General features: G+C 38.1%; 1 protein-coding gene and 1 long non-coding RNA gene across 2 annotated transcripts; one reads left to right on the top strand and one right to left on the bottom strand.

The window, feature by feature from the left end:
* The first annotated feature begins 3,965 nt into the window (after nucleotides 1–3,965).
* Nucleotides 3,966–17,414, top strand: LOC126752733 (uncharacterized). The gene is made up of 3 exons (XR_007666033.1): nucleotides 3,966–4,061; nucleotides 9,795–10,158; nucleotides 17,325–17,414. It is a non-coding gene; the product is annotated as an uncharacterized LOC126752733 (long non-coding RNA).
* LOC126752626 (phenoloxidase-activating factor 2-like) lies at nucleotides 11,475–13,337 on the bottom strand. The gene is made up of 3 exons (XM_050463564.1): nucleotides 13,028–13,337; nucleotides 12,523–12,834; nucleotides 11,475–12,458 (listed from the first exon to the last, which is right to left on the bottom strand). The coding sequence occupies exons 2-3, from the start codon at nucleotides 12,817–12,819 to the stop codon at nucleotides 11,580–11,582; spliced, it is 1,176 nt and encodes a 391-aa protein (XP_050319521.1). The 5' UTR covers nucleotides 12,820–12,834; nucleotides 13,028–13,337; the 3' UTR covers nucleotides 11,475–11,579.
* Nucleotides 17,415–17,429: the final 15 nt, after the last annotated feature.

Below are 17,429 nucleotides of genomic sequence, written 5' to 3'. Positions count from 1 at the left end.
TATTATTTGCGTGAAATTTCCAATTTTTTTGCATAAAAAGCCAGTCGCGTTCGTCATAACACAGAGCTAGCTCTCGGCGCTCTTTATGCACTTGAGGCTGGTATCGCTTGAACAGGATTTGCAGTAATTAATTGCTTGCGAATGGGAGCAGATGCATACAATTAAGCGTAGATAACTGTTTTAATAACGAGCCTATCACAGACACACATATCTGCATACATATAAACAGTTTTTTTGTTAGAAACTTGTTTCAAATTCAAGTTCGAGGCTATAAATACGAGGGTAACTTGATAAGGTGGTGTTGTTTGTATTATTATTCATGCAAAGGGCATTCGATTAGTTGGCCTTAAAATTATATTTTCTCCAAGTCCTCGTTTTAAATATAACTTTCCTTTTGAATATTTACCTATATTTCAGTTTAAGCCTTTCTCTGCAGTGGCTTTAAAAATTTCGTATGTGAAAAAAGTATCGATAAACTCGTTATAGAAACAGGCAAAAAGTTTACTTCGGTTACACCGAAGCTAAAAATAACCTGATTCCAAGCCTTTAGTTTGTATGATGGTGCAAATTCGACGGTTCCGACAAACAAGCAACTTCTTTTTGAGAAAAGTATGCAAAACTTCAGACCCATATCTCAAATACTGCGAGACTAGATCGCGTATTTACAGACGGATAGCTGATCATTTACATATACATACATATAACTTAAGTTTCCGATATTTCCTTTTGAGTGTTGCAAACATTGTGGCTAACTTAATATAAACAGTTTAGGGTATAAAGTTGTAGAGAGAACATGAAAACGTTTCTCCACCACTCAGTTTTATTTCGCTTTACAGTTACGATTGATATTCTGCAGAGCTTTCTGTGTGATTTTCCTCTGCTTCCCCCGGCGGGTACTGCGTCGAATACTTTCAGAGCTGGAGTGTTTTCGTCCAAACGTATGACATGACCTAGCCAGCCTGGCCGCTGTCTTTTAATTCGCTGAACTATGTCGTCGTATATCTCATACAGCTCATCGTTCTATCGAATGCGATATTCGCCGTGGCCAATACGCAAAGGAACATAAATATTCCGAAAAACCTTTCTCTCGAAAACTCGTACTTTTCAGTTGCCTACCCAGTCCGAAGTAGCACCTGTTGACAAGAGTTATTCTGCGTTGGATTTCGAGGCTGACGTTGTTGTTGGTGTTAATGCTGGTTCCAAGATAGACGAAATTATCTACGACTTCGAAGTTAAGGCTGTCAACAGTCGCCTAGTCGCGAGTGCAATGACTGTTTGTTTGATGACAGGAGATATTTTGTCTTGCCCTCGTTCACTACCAGACCCATTTGCTTTGCTTCTTTGCCCAACCTGGAGAAAGCAGAACTAATGGCGCGGTTGTTGAGGCCAATGATATCGATGTCATCGGCGTACGCCAGCAATTGTACACTCTTATAGAAGATAGAACCTTCCCTATTTAGTTCTGCAGCTCGAATTATTTTCTCCAAGAGCAGATTGAAGAAGTCGCATGGAAGGAGTCGCCTTGTCTGAAACCTCTTTTGGTATCGAACGGCTCGGCAGAGGTTCTTCCCGATCCTAACGGAGCTTTTGATATTGCTCAACGTCAGTTTACACCGCCTTATACACCGGAGATACTAAATTCAGACATCGCGGCATAAAGACAGCTCTTTTTCGTGCTGTCAAAAGCAGCTTTGAAATCGACGAAGAGGTGGTGTGTGTCGATCCTCTTTTCACGGGTCTTTTCCAAGATTTGGCGCATGGTGAATATCTGGTCAGTTGTAGATTTTCCAGGCCAAAGGACACACTGATAAGTCAAATATTTTAGTCTTGCGATGTTGTGGAGGCTTATTTCACGGTAGTTGGCGCAGATTGTGGGGTTTCGCTTTTTGTTCATTGAGCAAAGCACACTTAAATTCCAATCGTTGGACATGCTTTCGTCCGACCATATTCTACAAAGAAGCTGATGCATGCTCCTTATCAGTTCTTCGCCGCCGTGTTTGAATAGCTCGGCCGGCAATTCATCGGCCCCCGCCGCTTTGTTGTTCTTCAGGTGGGTAATTGCTATTCGAACTTCTTCATGGTGAGGCAATAGAACGTTTGCTCCATCGTTATCGATTGGGGAAACGGGTTCGCCTTCTCAGGTTATATTACCTCTCTAAAAACGGCTTGGTTAAAACCGCGTCTGTTCAGCTACCCTTGCTGTTGCTGTTGTCAGTTTTAAACCCGTTAAGTAACACTTTCGACTAATATTCATTTAATGGAGATATGCAGCGTAATTGTAACGGCAATAAATTTTGACTTCAGCAGCATTGTCGCATATACTGCAACTCATTGTTTAATTCATAGAAGCAAATAATTTTTGAACTGATTTCTTTCAGTCTAATGAATTGATCTAAGTGCTTCTTGTGTTATACTTGAGATAGAAAATGAGTGATTAAAGCGTGAGCTCTAATGTATTAGGAATGATAATATGATATCTCTAAAACTGAGGGACTAGTTGGCGTATATACGGACAGACGAACATAACTAAATCGACTATGTTTGTCATGCTGATTATTCAAATATATATATTTTATAGGGTCTCCAACGTTTCCTTTTGGATGTTAAAAATTCTTGGCAAACTTAAAATAACCAGTTCAGGGCATAAAAATAGAATAAATGCGGTTAATAGTGAATAAGCTGAGAAATAATAATAAAAAAGTCTTGCGGTATTTTCGCTAGTTGGCGCTGAAAGCGCGTAGTTCTAGTTCTAGTTCTAGTCGCATCGGGTCATGCTATATCTTTTTGGAAAGCTTTTTTCACGCGCTAACACGTGTTTGATTGATTGTCCTTTCTTTTATGTCGTTCGTGAGTTATAGCTTCGCAAACATGGAGCAAAATAAAGAGAAAATACGGCATATTTTACAGTACTACTACGATAAAGGCAAAAATGCATCTCAAGCCAATAAAGTCAATAAAATTTGTGCAGTTTATGAAATCGATACAGTTTCCATTTCCACCGCACAACGATGGTTTCAACGTTTTCGTTCCGGTGTAGAGGTGGTCGAAGACGCGCAACGCTCCGGAAGGCCTGTCGTCGAAAATTGCGATAAAATCGATGAATTGGTCGAAAGAGACCGACATAGTAGCAGCCGTAGCATCGGTCAAGAGCTGGGCATGAGCCATCAAAAATTCATTTCAATTTCAATAAAAAAAAAAAATTCAATAAAAATGCCGCAAGACTTTTTTGACAACCCGTTATATGAATTACACATACATTTATACCAACATAACACTGGTTTTGTTGTTTTTATGTTTTTCATGGAATTTCCACAATTCTGAAAATTTTTACTTCCTTTACACAGCAAAAAAACCTATAATTCATTGCAATAATCAATTTTCGGAACTGATATACCGTAATTTAATAAATACTAGCGACACCATTACGGCAAACTCGTCAAATTAATAAGAGCAACAAGTGAACAGTTGCAAAGTTGTACGAGTATACATTTGTGTGTAAGCACATGCATGTGTATAAGCTTGGCAAACTATTGTTGCTTTCGGGGTATTCCCAATGTCGATCGTTGACGCATGCGAAGAAGAGAAAATATGTATGGTATGTTTGTGTATGAGCCGGTAGCGTGGACCTTGAGTAAGCTTTGATTAAAGCACTGCCAAATCAAATTTGAGTATAAATACTATATAAGTATGTATATTGAGTATAAAGTGGAGGTATGAGTTATGAACACACCTTATCCACATAGTTGACAAGAGCTACTCCTATACTGGTATTCGCGTATAAGAGTTATCGGCCGGTCTCTTTATTGTCGGTAAAATTGAGTTACACTCTTTACATTTTGTATAATATTAAGCTTGGTCTGAGCTGTTCTAGTGCAGGTTACCACAGGTTAGTTCACAATGAGTTTTACTTGTTGTAAAATGATAGTATGGTTATGGGCTTCACTTCGTTCAGTTTATGATAACAAATTTGTGCTTGAGCGGTTGGCAAATTTTCCGAAATGTACCCGGACATCTTTAGCTTGATTTTAATCGGTCAGCTTGAACTGCAGCTATATACTAAGGTTGTCTGATCTGAAAAATTTATGCGAAGATTGTTGCATTGCCTCTGGCAGTAATCCATATCAATATCTTGTCAAATGAGAAAGTTTTCCATACAAAGATCAGTTGATCGATAAGTTTGTTTGGCAGTTACATCCTGTATTTGTCCGATATCGGCGGTTTCGACAGAAGAAAGTGTGCAAATATCAGGCCGATAACTTAAAAACTGAGGGACTAATTCGCGTGTATACAAATGGACAGACATACAGAATGATGTGGCTCGACGACTTAGCTCGTCACGTTGATCATTTTAAAATATTTTTTATAGGAAATCTCTGAAAGGAATGTCGGACACACTTCGTGGCAAACTTAATACATCCTATGCAGGTGTTTAAGCTTGCACGGATTTCTTAAATGGAAAAGTGGTGATTGGATTCTTATGGCTTCTGGCGATAAGCTATCTAAGACACATAAGCGCTTCCTCTATCAGTGAAGCCAAATTTCGTTACCATTTGACACCTTCCGTTGAACATCTGCTTACAGAGTCGCATACGTCTATTGTTTACAAAACTTTAGATCAATTGTGAATCGCCTTATTATTTCCTTATAAAAATATGGTTAAAAGCAGAAATCATTACGAGTGTCGTATAAATGATTTCAGTTCTGAGCAGTAATACGTCTTTCCTACCAGCATACTGCAACTGATGCCGCAGGGTGCTTTGGTTTTCAGCCCCAGACAGTAACAATAATTTTAAGGAAATTGAAAATATGTGAAAATATCTTTACAAGATCGGGATTTATAATAGTGAAAATATATTTCCAGGTATTTTTGTAAGCATTAATACACAATTTTGGCTGTAAAATATTGTAAGTCAACTCTTCTCTCTTTAAGCTTCATAATGATCCAATCCCGTGAATACAGTACACTTGAATACAAGTCGTGTAAATTTTCTGTACCCAAAGCGGCAATACCCACTTGATAGTAACGTACGGGGTTATTACGATCGGGACATACTAATACCATGTTCAGACCGAAAATTTAAAAGATTAGATTATATTTAAGCATTTCATAACCCAACAGTGTTCTCACTGCCGTTAAAAAGATCAAAAAACAGCTGTTATTGTCATTCAAGAATTCACATCGCTTAATATTTATCAAAAGAAAAGATTGTCATATAGTATTTTGAAAAAAAAGACGGTTTTTTTTAATATTTCCCATATAATAGAAATAATGGATGCATTTTTTCATTTGTTAAGTCGATTTTCATATGAAATTAGATTCATTGCTTTAAAAAAATTGTTTGTTTACCTTTTTTCCCTTTGTAGTGTCTAAATCAGCTGTGATAATGTAACAGATTTCCAGTGCTGACAAGTAGATTGCGCAAAATCAGAGTGATTTAGCGTGGATCAGTTTCAAATCATTTCAATGAAGTGATTTGGAACTGTCATTTTTGTATGGCGAAATCTTGATAAATTTTTAAGATTATTGGGATAATCCATTCAACAGCCGAAATCGTGTGATTAAGTGTCGGTCTGAACATGGTATAACGGTGAGCCACTTTCTCTCATAAACTTATCATTGCCTGGTACACCACCGGCACATGTGAAACTCGGATGAAACTCGACCTTCTATAAAATTGGTTGGTAACCGCCGCTTTCACCAAATTTGTGTTGACCCCAACCGGTGCTAACACAATGGTCTCGATACAAAACTGTATTAACTTCCGGCAAGCAGATCGGCTGCACATTCGGTGTCAAGGTGTATGAAAATTTAACAATCAATGCCGAATTTCGAACTCTTCATGTATGTACGGTTCAAGAGAGGTTTCTATCGCCAGCACGCACAAACAGCAGCTGTCCGGTCTTGTCTACGACGTTTTATGCGTTTGTCAGTACAACATTTGGTGTGATTAACGAGGCCACCCACATATGTAGCTACCGTTAGTATGTGCAATTAATAACATCCATGGAAATTCAGCAAATTCCGTCTCCTTATGGAGGACTTCAGTTTTTTTCTACACTAAGCCATTCGAATTTCGATGACCGCAACTGCTGATTTGTCGGGGTGTTAATGCATCTAAATTGAATCAGCGAGTGTTTAAATTTCAAAGTTATTCAAAAGTTTTAAGCAAACCTGGTACCACGTCAAGTATATTCATACACAGCATACTTTAAAAAAACCGCAGGCGTCACCATTACCTGTGTGCCGCTTGCAGAGCGAATTTAAGACGCATTCTTTGCCCATTTCACAGATCTTGGTTTGGAATTCTGCAGTTCGATCGTTTATTTCCTTCGTAGTAGCATCCCCAAAAATGGCTTTAATGAGTGGGTTAGCTGCCATATTTTGGCATAGTGTTGTATTTATTCAAAAGGATAGTAATCCTAAAGCAATAAGCTTTATTGACGCGGTCATTTTTTGTGCTAAGGTGAGATAATAATACAATAATTGGAATAATTAGGAAGCAAGCAGATTACTTTTAGTAGTTGGCGAGCTCCCTCACTCAAGCATTTAAAGGAACAGTGGAGGATCCAAAGGGTTTTGAATATAAAAACAAGGTTATTTTTTATAATATTTCTAGTATGACGCGGAGTTGTTGGGACTGTAGCGAGCCTCGGTAAGTTGGTTTCTAAAGTGTTTAAAAGTAAGATACTACCAAATTCTTTTGAGAGCATTATGCTCGCGGTACAATGAATACCACTAAAAGAGAATTAACGACGACAACGTTTAGGTCATTTCGAATAGATGCAGACACTACAACTTTAATAGTACCCACAGAGTTTTCTGCAGATAAGGTCAAATCGGTGAGTTACGTTAACAGAAACAAAACGGAGAAGTCACAAATCAGTATTCTTCAGTTTTAAGGTGTTAGGAGGAAGGAAGAAAATATCAAATCTTAAAGTTATTGATCAACAAAGACGTCATAAATGACCCCAATTAAAGCATTAAAACTGTTCACGATCTTATCAATAAATATTGTGCAATTTTAGACATATATGTATATATATGGAATATTGACGAGGAGTGCAACAAATTCTTTTTCATAAAAAAATTAATTGAAAACAAGAAAAAACGTTAACTTCGGCGGCACCGAAGCTAATATACCCTTCACAGGTGCATTTCTTTTAGTAATTATGTGTTCAGTTTGTATGGAAGCTATATGCTATAGTTAACCGATCTGACCAATTTCTTCGGAGATTACATTGTTGCCTTAGAAAATAATCTATGCCAAATTTGGTGAAGATACATTGTCAAATGTGAAAGTTTTCCATACAAGAACTTGATTCCGATCGTTCAGTTTGTATGGTAGCTATATGCTATAGTTAACCGATCTGACCAATTTCTTCGGAAATTACATTGTTGCCTTAGAAAATAATCTGTGCCAAATTTGGTGAAGATACATTGTCAAATGTGAAAGTTTTCCATACAAGAACTTGATTCCGATCGTTCAGTTTGTATGGTAGCTATATGCTATAGTTAACCGATCTGACCAATTTCTTCGGAGATTACATTGTTGCCTTAGAAAATAATCTATGCCAAATTTGGTGAAGATACATTGTCAAATGTGAAAGTTTTCCATACAAGAACTTGATTCCGATCGTTCAGTTTATATGGCAGCTTCTTGAAGAGAAAATGACGTGTGCAAAATTTCAAAAGGATATCTTAAAAACTGAGGGACTAGTTCGTATATATACAGACGGACGGACGGACGGACAGACAGAGAGACGGACATGGTTAAATCGACTCAGCTCAACATACTGATCATTTATATATATACTTTATAGGGTCTCCGACGCTTCCTTCTGGGTGTTACAAACTTCGTGACAAACTGAATATACCCTGTTCAGGGTATAAAAAACATAATAAATCCAAACGACTCACGGACTGCAGTACAATGCCTATAACCTCCTATTTTAAACACTGGAAATATACTAGAAATACCTTCTCATTGACGAACACTATTTGTCGTTAAGGTTTCGGACTGGAATCACATAACCATATACAATAATACCGTTTACCGTTTCCATGATAGACGAAATTGGCCAAAGCAATTGAAATGTGGCAAGAACTAGTACATATAATCAATACACAAAGATTTACTGAAAATAAAGACATATTTGGATGGTCAATGCCAGTTTCGGCTATGTCTCTTGGTTTACCAATGATAAGACTGCAGAGATTTTTCATCCACATCTTGCAAAGACTGGAAAATGGTCGCTCGAGAAAGTAAACGGATGTTTCCACAGTGTCCAATCGAATGTAGACTTCTGTGTTCTACTCGAGATCTAAAGGTTATTGTTGTCGCAAAGCGGCTTCCAAACAAGCAGGTTGATAAAGTAGCTTGATACTATTTCTAGTGAGGACAAATACTCCTTGTCGCTTTGCTGTCGGAGTGAATGTTCATCTTCTAGAAAGAGGCTGTAGTCCGTAGCAGTACGTCTACTACCACCTTAGCTGCCTGATAAACAGTACAGTGGTAAGATTGTTGCAGAGCTCATTACAGAAAACTCCACCTGACACCTTCTCTCCCAGCTACGGAGAAAAAACTCGCATATCCCACGTCGATATGTGACCAGGGAAAAGTAGCCTCTGCAACACAATTATCAAAGTTGTTTTCAAGAATATGTACATTGAAGGAGGCAGAATTTTGCCGAGTCCTGTTTCGGGCCCATCACAGAAACACACCTGCCGGCAATATCCACGAGAGCTATGTGTAAAACGGCATTAACTGTTATTTTTGGTGTAGTGTACCGAAGATGCTGATGAGAACCATCCCTTGGGCATGTTCAAGCTTTTTAACAAGTGTAGCGTTTTGTAGCGATCTCCATCTGACGAATACACCATAGAACATTATTGGCTTGAGCACGATTTCATAGCGCCAATACACCACCTTTGATGAGAATCCTCACCTTTTCCCTATAAAAAGCAGCCGATGCAATACCGAAAAAATGTTGAATAGTTTCAATCTTGCGAATGTCAAACTAACTCGTTGTTGGTTCGTTGTCTGAGTGAGAAAAAAATTCAAATTTAATATTAGATTATTTCTAATGATGGTTTGCCACTAAAGAACCTTGTTAATGTTTGGCGTGGCGTCTTATTAACTTTTAATAAGGTCTGCCCATATCATTATTTCATCGCATTTTGATTTCGGATCTTAGATATTTCTAAGTTAAAGCACGACATCGCGTATTGAAAGATAACTTCACTTATCTTAACTTAAGCACCTTTTTTGTAAGTCCACATATGTATGTATATTTGAGAAATTTTTAAAAATTATTTTGAATGTGAATTTTTCACAAAATCAGCAGACAAATTATGTTTTCATACTTGAAATTTCAATTCCGACTGCATTTAAATCTTATAATCGCTAATTAACAGGAACACAACTCAAATAATAGAAGATTCTTGTAAGCTTACATGAACTGTTTCTGCGTAAATGTACAAATGCGAGGAAAACACAAGAGTGCGAAGGTTTTAATAATTATATTTAATGTGACATTAGGCTTATCGCTGATGATTTACAAACACATACAAGTACAACATTATATGCAGTTCGATCAGTCAAATAGTAGTTCAAATTTGACCTGGACTGGTCCAATTAAACTGCGCGCTCAAATCGAATCGAGAAGGAAATTGTTCTTAGATTGGTACAACCTGTTTTTATATTCGTGTGAAGTTTGATCTCCATATTTTAGTTAGTGTGTGTTTGACAGAATTTGCTTACAATTTTGTCTTTGCAATGTAATCTCACCTACAGAATCTTGGAAAAGGTAGCAGAAGTGTTTTGGAGAGCCTACTTTTACTGACGAACACATCTGAACACAATTTGGTTATTGTTTTGGGTATAAAGCGTGTGAGGGCTTGGCATGTATAGATAGACGTGATTTTTTTGCAAAATCGATAACCAATAAAGGTCGCAATGGAGACGCATCCTTACTGGTGACGAGACGTGGATATATGAATAGGACGTCGAGACTGTCGAACAATCTAGCGAATTGCGCTTCAAAAATTAGTCGATACCGACCTGAATTTTTTGCCAAAACGACATATAAAACCAAAATTCGAAGGCACTGAATAGAATGGTATCAGATGATCAGCACATATTTGAACTATTTTTCACCGTAAGTACAACTTAATGAATATTGCAATAAAATATTTATTTCATGTCATAAGTGGTCGTGAACGAACCCTAGATTCACTGCAGTACAATAGATACCAAAAAATATCCAACTATTCTTTATACTAAAGAAGAAATTGTGCGATCTTATACCAAAATTTCGAAAAATCACAGCGAATACACAAAAAGTTTGTGACAACTAGAATGAAGAAACGTTGTTATAAGTCGTTAAAGTTATAAAGGGTGATCCAATTTGAGCTTCTCAACTTTCTACCCTCAGAGGATCCATCCGTTGAGTCCATTTTTCGATGACTCATTCGAGCATTTCGACTGGTAAATAGCGAATGATGTTTTGCTCCAAGGTGTAGCGGGATTGTCCCCATAAACTTTAGACTTTACATATTCGCACCGGAAAAAGTCTAACAGTGTCTAACATATCACACGATCTTGGTGGCCAATCGACAAGCCCAAACGTGAAATTATCTTCTCATTGAAGTATTCTTTCAATAAATCCATCGATTGATGCAATGCGTGGTAAGTGGTGCCGTCTTGTTCAAATCAAATGTCGCCGAAATCACGAGCTTCAATTTCAGGCATCAAATACTTGTAGTAACATATCATGCGGTCGCCATTGACAGTTATGTTCTCAACGGCATCAATTTTGAAGAAATATGGCCCGATGATTCCACCGTTCCTCAAACCACAACAAACCATTCTTTTTCCTGGTTGAAATGGTGGCTTTTGAAACCATTCAGGTTGCTCTTCATCTCAAACGTGGCCACTTTGTTTGTTTACATACAAATTGAACCAGAAATAGGCCTCATCGCTGAACAAAATTTGGCTCGAAAACGTCGGATCTTCTTGGAACTTTTCAAGAGCCCATAGAGCGAAGCGATGTCGCTTGGGAAGGTCGAACGGCTTCAGTTCTTGCACAGACTGTATTTTATAGGTTTCAGAAAGTCTCTCGAAAAAAGTGCCTCTGCTTAGATCACACGTTTTATATAAAATATATAAATATGTATATGATCCGCGTGATGAGCTGAGTCGATTTATTCACTTCTGTCCTTCAGATAATGAGACGAAATTTTGCACACGTTCTTATTTCCCCAAGAAGCTGCTCATTTGGTGGAACTGAGAATACCGCACCACTATAGTATATGGCTGTCATATAAATGGAATCGTGGGCATTCCTGTTTACACATTTATAAAAACATACATACATACATATATAGAATAGTAGATACATATGTATGTAGTAGACTCAGAAATGTTAGTTGCCCAAAAATGAAATTTTGAATAAAAATGAATTCTTAAGAAGTATTGTGGTTTAAAATTTAAAATTGGATATTTATATTTATTTATATTTGTATTTCTAAATTTCACATTCAATCAATGTTTTACCAAACTTAAATCAGAAACAACTTCTCAAACCGTGAAATGTTGAAAATCAATGCCACGTGCAGCCAGGTTCGTATTTATCCAATTGCGAAGATATGCCACATTCGCGTAGACTCCCGGAACATTAATAGCACCACAACCTATACCCCAAGCCACAATGCCAGCTTGATAGTAACGTTTCGGGTTATTTGGGTCGGGACATACCAATGGTGAGCCACCATCTCCTTTACAGGCATCTTTGCCCTCCTCACCACCGGCACACATGAAACTTTGATGTAATTGGAAAAATCGTCCCAGACGTGTTTTACGTAGATTTGCTTGGCAAACATCATGTGGCACTGCAGGCAGTTCGATTTTCTTTAAAATCATCGGATAATCGGATTCTTTGCCAAACTTCGTTTTGCCCCAACCGGTGGCAAAACAACGTGAATAGTCGAAATTGGCGTCCGGTTCCGGCAAGCAGATAGGACGTACATTTTCCGCCCAAGTGAAAGGTGTTACCAAAATGAATAGCGCTACATCATTGTAGAGTGCGCCTTTGTTGTATCGCTCATGACGAATAATCTCCTTGACACGTACGTCTTGATGTGGCAACACCTCCTGTTTGGTATTGGTGTCCCACTCACCGGCCCGTGCTATCGTTAAGTGTGGCTGAGCGTTTTGCGCACAATGTGCAGCTGTCAAGACGACATTTGGCGCAATTACAGAGCCGCCACATACGTAAACTTGTAAGGTCTCGCCACCAATTACCTCGTCACGCAAAATGGCAACCATCCAGGGGAATTCACCAAACTGTGACTCGCCATCTTTGTCGCCAGTAATTCTGAAGCCAACACCACTTGGATTACGATAACCACAACCCGTGTGGGCGTCAGCTGGTTTGATGGGCACATTCGGTTCTGTTAACTAAAAGAGAAGCAAATTTTCGTAATTTGAACTTGTCTTGAAATTCCAACTTATCTATATATACCTTTTCTTCGGTACTACAGCACACTTCTAAATAGTTACATGAGTTTTCATCACCGAAGCGTATATCAATGATGGTTTCACCATTTCTTACCACTGCACCATTTTCATCGCACAGGAAACGCTCAACACACTCTTTGTTAACGCCACAAGCTTTTCCACCACCAACATCAGCTTGTGGTTGTGGTGTTGAAGATGTAAATATTTTACTTAGCAAATCATCAATTGATTGCGCTTGCGTTGTTTTGATAAGCGAGAGGGAAAATAAGTAGATAACGATAACCGTTATATTTCGATTCATTTTATGGCAAAGTGTCTGAAAAAAGGAAACGAAGGAACTTTGACAAACAATTGAAGAGGGTTCTTATTCGTAATCCCTCATACTATGAAGTAAGTATGAAGTTGGTGCCCCAGTGCAGATTCTTTGAATGGTTAGTTCAACTGCACAGTGCAATTCGCATATGGGTAGTTCAACTACAAGTTTCGGTGCCGTGGAATCTTTAACTTACCTAAGTTCTTCGAAATTGGTAGTAATGCGAGTGGTATTCAGAAATATTACATAAAAAACTTTTTAATAACCGCAAAGGACAGTCTGCAGCTGTTTCTCTTTATTTATTCGCAAAATTTATATTATATACATTATATTGTCTATCTATGAAAACATTTTTTCGAAACCCACCGACGAAATTGTTCGATTAAAACCAAAAAATAAAGCTGCTGACCAGACGACTTACTTCTTTGAACTGAGAACGCTATTTCTTATTAATCTGGCTTTTTTATAGATCAGTCGTTCTTATCAGTTTCAAGCATTTACCTATTAAATACCAAGTCTTTAATTTATTAAAAGTACTCAATGGGAGGTTATCAATACAATGATTGATATTGAACCAGAACAACACATTTAGAGAGAGCAATGCGCTCTTACCAAAGTGTATGGTATCTATAAGAAATAATATAAGTAACGGGGTTCTTCAAAACGACGCCGCAAAAGAAAACTTATAGGTACAGCAAACGACTCCATGTTTACCTCTCTTTTAATATTTATCTCTAGTAAGGTTTGCCATTTCATCATGGAAAAATATACGATCCAACAACGAGTCGAAATTATTAAAATTTACTACCGAAATTCGGAGTCAGTGGCCTCAACTTTAAGAGCGCTACGTCCAATTTATGGTCGTCATAATCGTCTTGTCAGATCAATAACTGAGCGTCTAGTGAAAAAATTTGATTCCACAGGCACAGTACAAAATGCTTCCGTGCCAGTGAGACAAAGAAGTGTCCGTAGTGTCAAGAATATTGCTGCCGCATCAATTGAGGAAGACCTAAATCAGTCTCTCATTCATCGTGTTGCGTAGTTGTGGTGAATTTTGCGAAAAATATTGTGGCGTCATTGGGCCGTACCACTTCCGTAATGATCAAGATCGGCAGGTTACTGTGAATGCGAATCGCTAGCGCTTTATGATAAGCAAATATTTTTAGCCCAAATTGGATGATATGGACTTGGGCAACATATGGTTCCAACAAGATGGCGCCACAAGCCACACAGCGAATGTAACAATCGATTTATTGAAAACGAAGTTTGGTGAATGTGTTATCGCACGAAATGGCCCAGTCGATTGGCAGCCTCGGTCGTGCGATTTGACGCCGTTAGACTATTTCCTGTACTTCGTACGAATATTGAACATGAAATTGCAGCAGTATCGGCCGATTTATGTTGCAAAACAGTCGAAAATTGTGTACAGCCTCTGGGTTGCTGCAAACGTGCCCGTGGTGGCTATGCAAAAGAAATCGTGTTCCATACATAATGGCATTGAATGTACTTTCCCAGGAATAATAAATTTCACTGATATTCCAAAGTTTTTGTTTTACTCAAAAAACTTTTGTAGCGCTCTTATTGAAAAACCCTACACAAGGTGCGTTTCAAAGCAAGCAGGACTTTAAAGAAAACATAACACATGGTTTTTTCGGCAAAATAAATTTATTTTATTCAAAACAGTCTCCTTCTGCTTCAACACAACTTTTTGCACGGTCCAAAAGCATATCGAACGAGTGTTTTAGTTCGTTAACCGGTATAGCCAATGGTCTCTACGTCTGCATAACTGGACATGGACAAATGCATTTTTCCGAAAAGGTAGAAGTCGCACGGCGCCATTCAGGTGAATACGGGGAGTAGTTAATGGTTAAAATGTGATTTTCGGTCAAATAATCGGTCACAATGATATCCTTCGAATGTTGGATTCTGAGCAATTTTTTGTCGTCAGTCACACAAACCGTGTACACACCTTTCGTAAGCCCAAACGTTCGGTCAAAATGCGATAAATCGATGCTTTGGAGATATTCAATTCCATTTCCATGAATTTCAATGATGATTTCGGCTGATTTTTGATGAATTCATTCATAGTTTCGATGGAATTTCCGGTGATCACGGATTTTGATTGGCCCACATGTTGATCGTCATTTACGTATGTCCTCACGACTACTTTAAAAACGTTGAAACCACTCGTGCACTCTGCTACGGGATAGGTAATCATTGCCATAAACTTGTTTCATCAATTGAAACGTTTCGGTAAAAGTTTTTCCAATTTTAAAACAAAATTTAATGTTGGCTCTTTGTTCCAAGCTCATTTTTACACCGATAACACAAACATACTGAGACTTAAAACGCAATAACTTCACTTCGATTCGATGAAATGTTATGAAATTCTCACTGGACAATCTAGATTCTAACGCACTAGTCGACATATAGATGGCGCCACCAGGGGGTGCTAGATTCTAAAAGTCCTCTTTACTTTGGGACGCACCTTGTGCTTCTGCACAAAATTGCAACACGAATTAATATTTTTCGTAGCTAATACATTCTGCTTGATAAGTCAGGCCTTTTTAACATTAGTATTCAACGACAAGCAACTCTGAGATTAATTTCGTGGGTGCAGCAAAAAGTTCGATGGCGATCATAAGTCACTGTTAAATATTTCTCAATAGCAAAGACAGAAGTTTAGAGCTAACAACACGAATTAATACCTCCGATTGAAGAAAATACTTTTGTAGTTGGATCTCAGCTATCGGCAAAAACGCATTGGAATATATCACAAATCTGTTTACATGTCTTATTTCTGCTTTCGCTATTTCGCCTGGATGTGGAAAAGTATGAGATCCGAGGTGTTTTTGCCTTGATCTGCCAAAAGCGACAAATTCGAGGAGGAAGTGTTTAGATAAATCTAACTCATCTTCTTTCTGCAGCTGATGCAGCTGACATCCGGTAATATATGTAACCTTACTGCATGAATCCCGATAGGACAGCGCAAATTAGAACTCCAGAAGACAACGGAGCTCTTACCTTGCCAATTTCGCAATTATTTAGATTAAAAAGTACACTGTTTTGAACAGTGCTACTCAGACTATTTTGGTTTTCCTGTGAGGAATCAAGAGAAATCCTGGCTTCCACATAAATGTAGTGTAACGTGTGTGAGGCTCCTTTTAGGTTGGGCTAAACAAGAACCTAGACATTTGTCATTTGCTATACCAATGATTTGGACGGAACCAAAGGATTATGTAAGTGATTGTTATTTTTGTTTGAACTGCCTGTGCCGATGCCTCCAAATCGATCAAAAAGTCAGAATTCTAGTCCGGAATTTGTTCTCAGTCATATATCATATATATCATATCAGTCATATAAGGTATCTGAAGATAGTGTGTCAAGTTATGAACCGTCAACTTCAAAAGAACCGCACTTATTGACACAACGTGATTTAAACGATTTAGTACGTGATTTAAATCTGTATAAAAACAAGTAAGGAAGGGCTAAGTTCGGGTGTCACCGAACATTTTATACTCTCGCATGGTAAAGTGATAATCGAGATTTCATTATACGTCATTTACATATTTTTCAAATACCGTATTTGTGTAAAGTTTTATTCCGCTATCATCTTTCTAATGTACATATATATGATACAGAGAAGGCATCAGATGGAATTCAAAATAGCGTTAAATCGGAAGAAGGCGTGCTTCTGAACCGATTTCACCCATATTTCGTACATGTCATCAGGGTGTTAAGAAAATATTATATACCGAATTTCATTGAAATCGGTGAAGTAGTTCCTGAGATATGGTTTTTGGTCCATAAGTGGGCGACGCCACGCCCATTTTAAATTTAAAAAAAAAAGGCTGGGTGCAGCTTCCTTCTCCCATTTCTTCCGTAAAATTTAGTGTTTCTGACGTTTTTTGTTTGTCGGTTAACGCACTTTTAGTGATTTTCAACAAAACCTTTGTATGGGAGGTGGGCGTGGTTATTATCCGATTTCTTCCATTTTTGAACTGTATATGGAAATGCCTGAGGGAAACGACTCTATAGAGTTTGGTTGACATAGTTATAGTAGTTTCCAAGATATATACAAAAAACTTAGTAGGGGGCGGGGCCACGCCCACTTTTCCAAAAAAAAAAAATTGCGTACAAATCTTTTGTGTCAAATTTCACTTTAATATCTTTATTTATGGCTTAGTTATGACACTTTATAAGTTTTCGGTTTCAGCCATTTTGTGGGCGTGGCAGTGGGCCGATTTTGCCCATCTTCGAACTTGACCTTCTTATGGACCCTAGAAATACGTGTACCAAGTTTCATGATATCTCAATTTATACTCAAGTTACAGCTTGCACGGACGGACGGACGGACAGACGGACGGACAGACAGACGGGCAGACAGACGGGCAGACAGACGGACGGACAGACAGACATCCGGATTTCAACTCTACTCGTCACCCTTATCACTTTGGTATATATATCCCTATATCTGACTCTTTTCGTTTTAGGACTTACAAACAACCGTTATGTGAACAAAACTATAATACTCTCCTTAGCAACTTTGTTGCGAGAGTATAAAAACAGGCTGAGCTTTTGGGGTCTGGATTAAACGA

The sequence above is a fragment of the Bactrocera neohumeralis genome, chromosome 3 (assembly GCF_024586455.1).
Source record: "Bactrocera neohumeralis isolate Rockhampton chromosome 3, APGP_CSIRO_Bneo_wtdbg2-racon-allhic-juicebox.fasta_v2, whole genome shotgun sequence".
In the NCBI taxonomy this organism is placed as follows: Eukaryota; Metazoa; Arthropoda; class Insecta; order Diptera; family Tephritidae; genus Bactrocera; species Bactrocera neohumeralis.
Note: the sequence above shows the minus strand (reverse complement) of the source record. Positions and strands in the feature narration are given on the sequence as shown.

Excerpts from the sequence above, each read along its gene's own strand:
- LOC126752626 (XM_050463564.1), bottom strand. The coding sequence starts at position 12,819 with ATGAATCGAAATATAACGGTTATCGTTATCTACTTATTTTCCCTCTCG. Across the intron at positions 12,459-12,522 it reads GCTGTAGTACCGAAGAAAAG|TTAACAGAACCGAATGTGCC; the intron begins GTATATATAGAT and ends CTTCTCTTTTAG.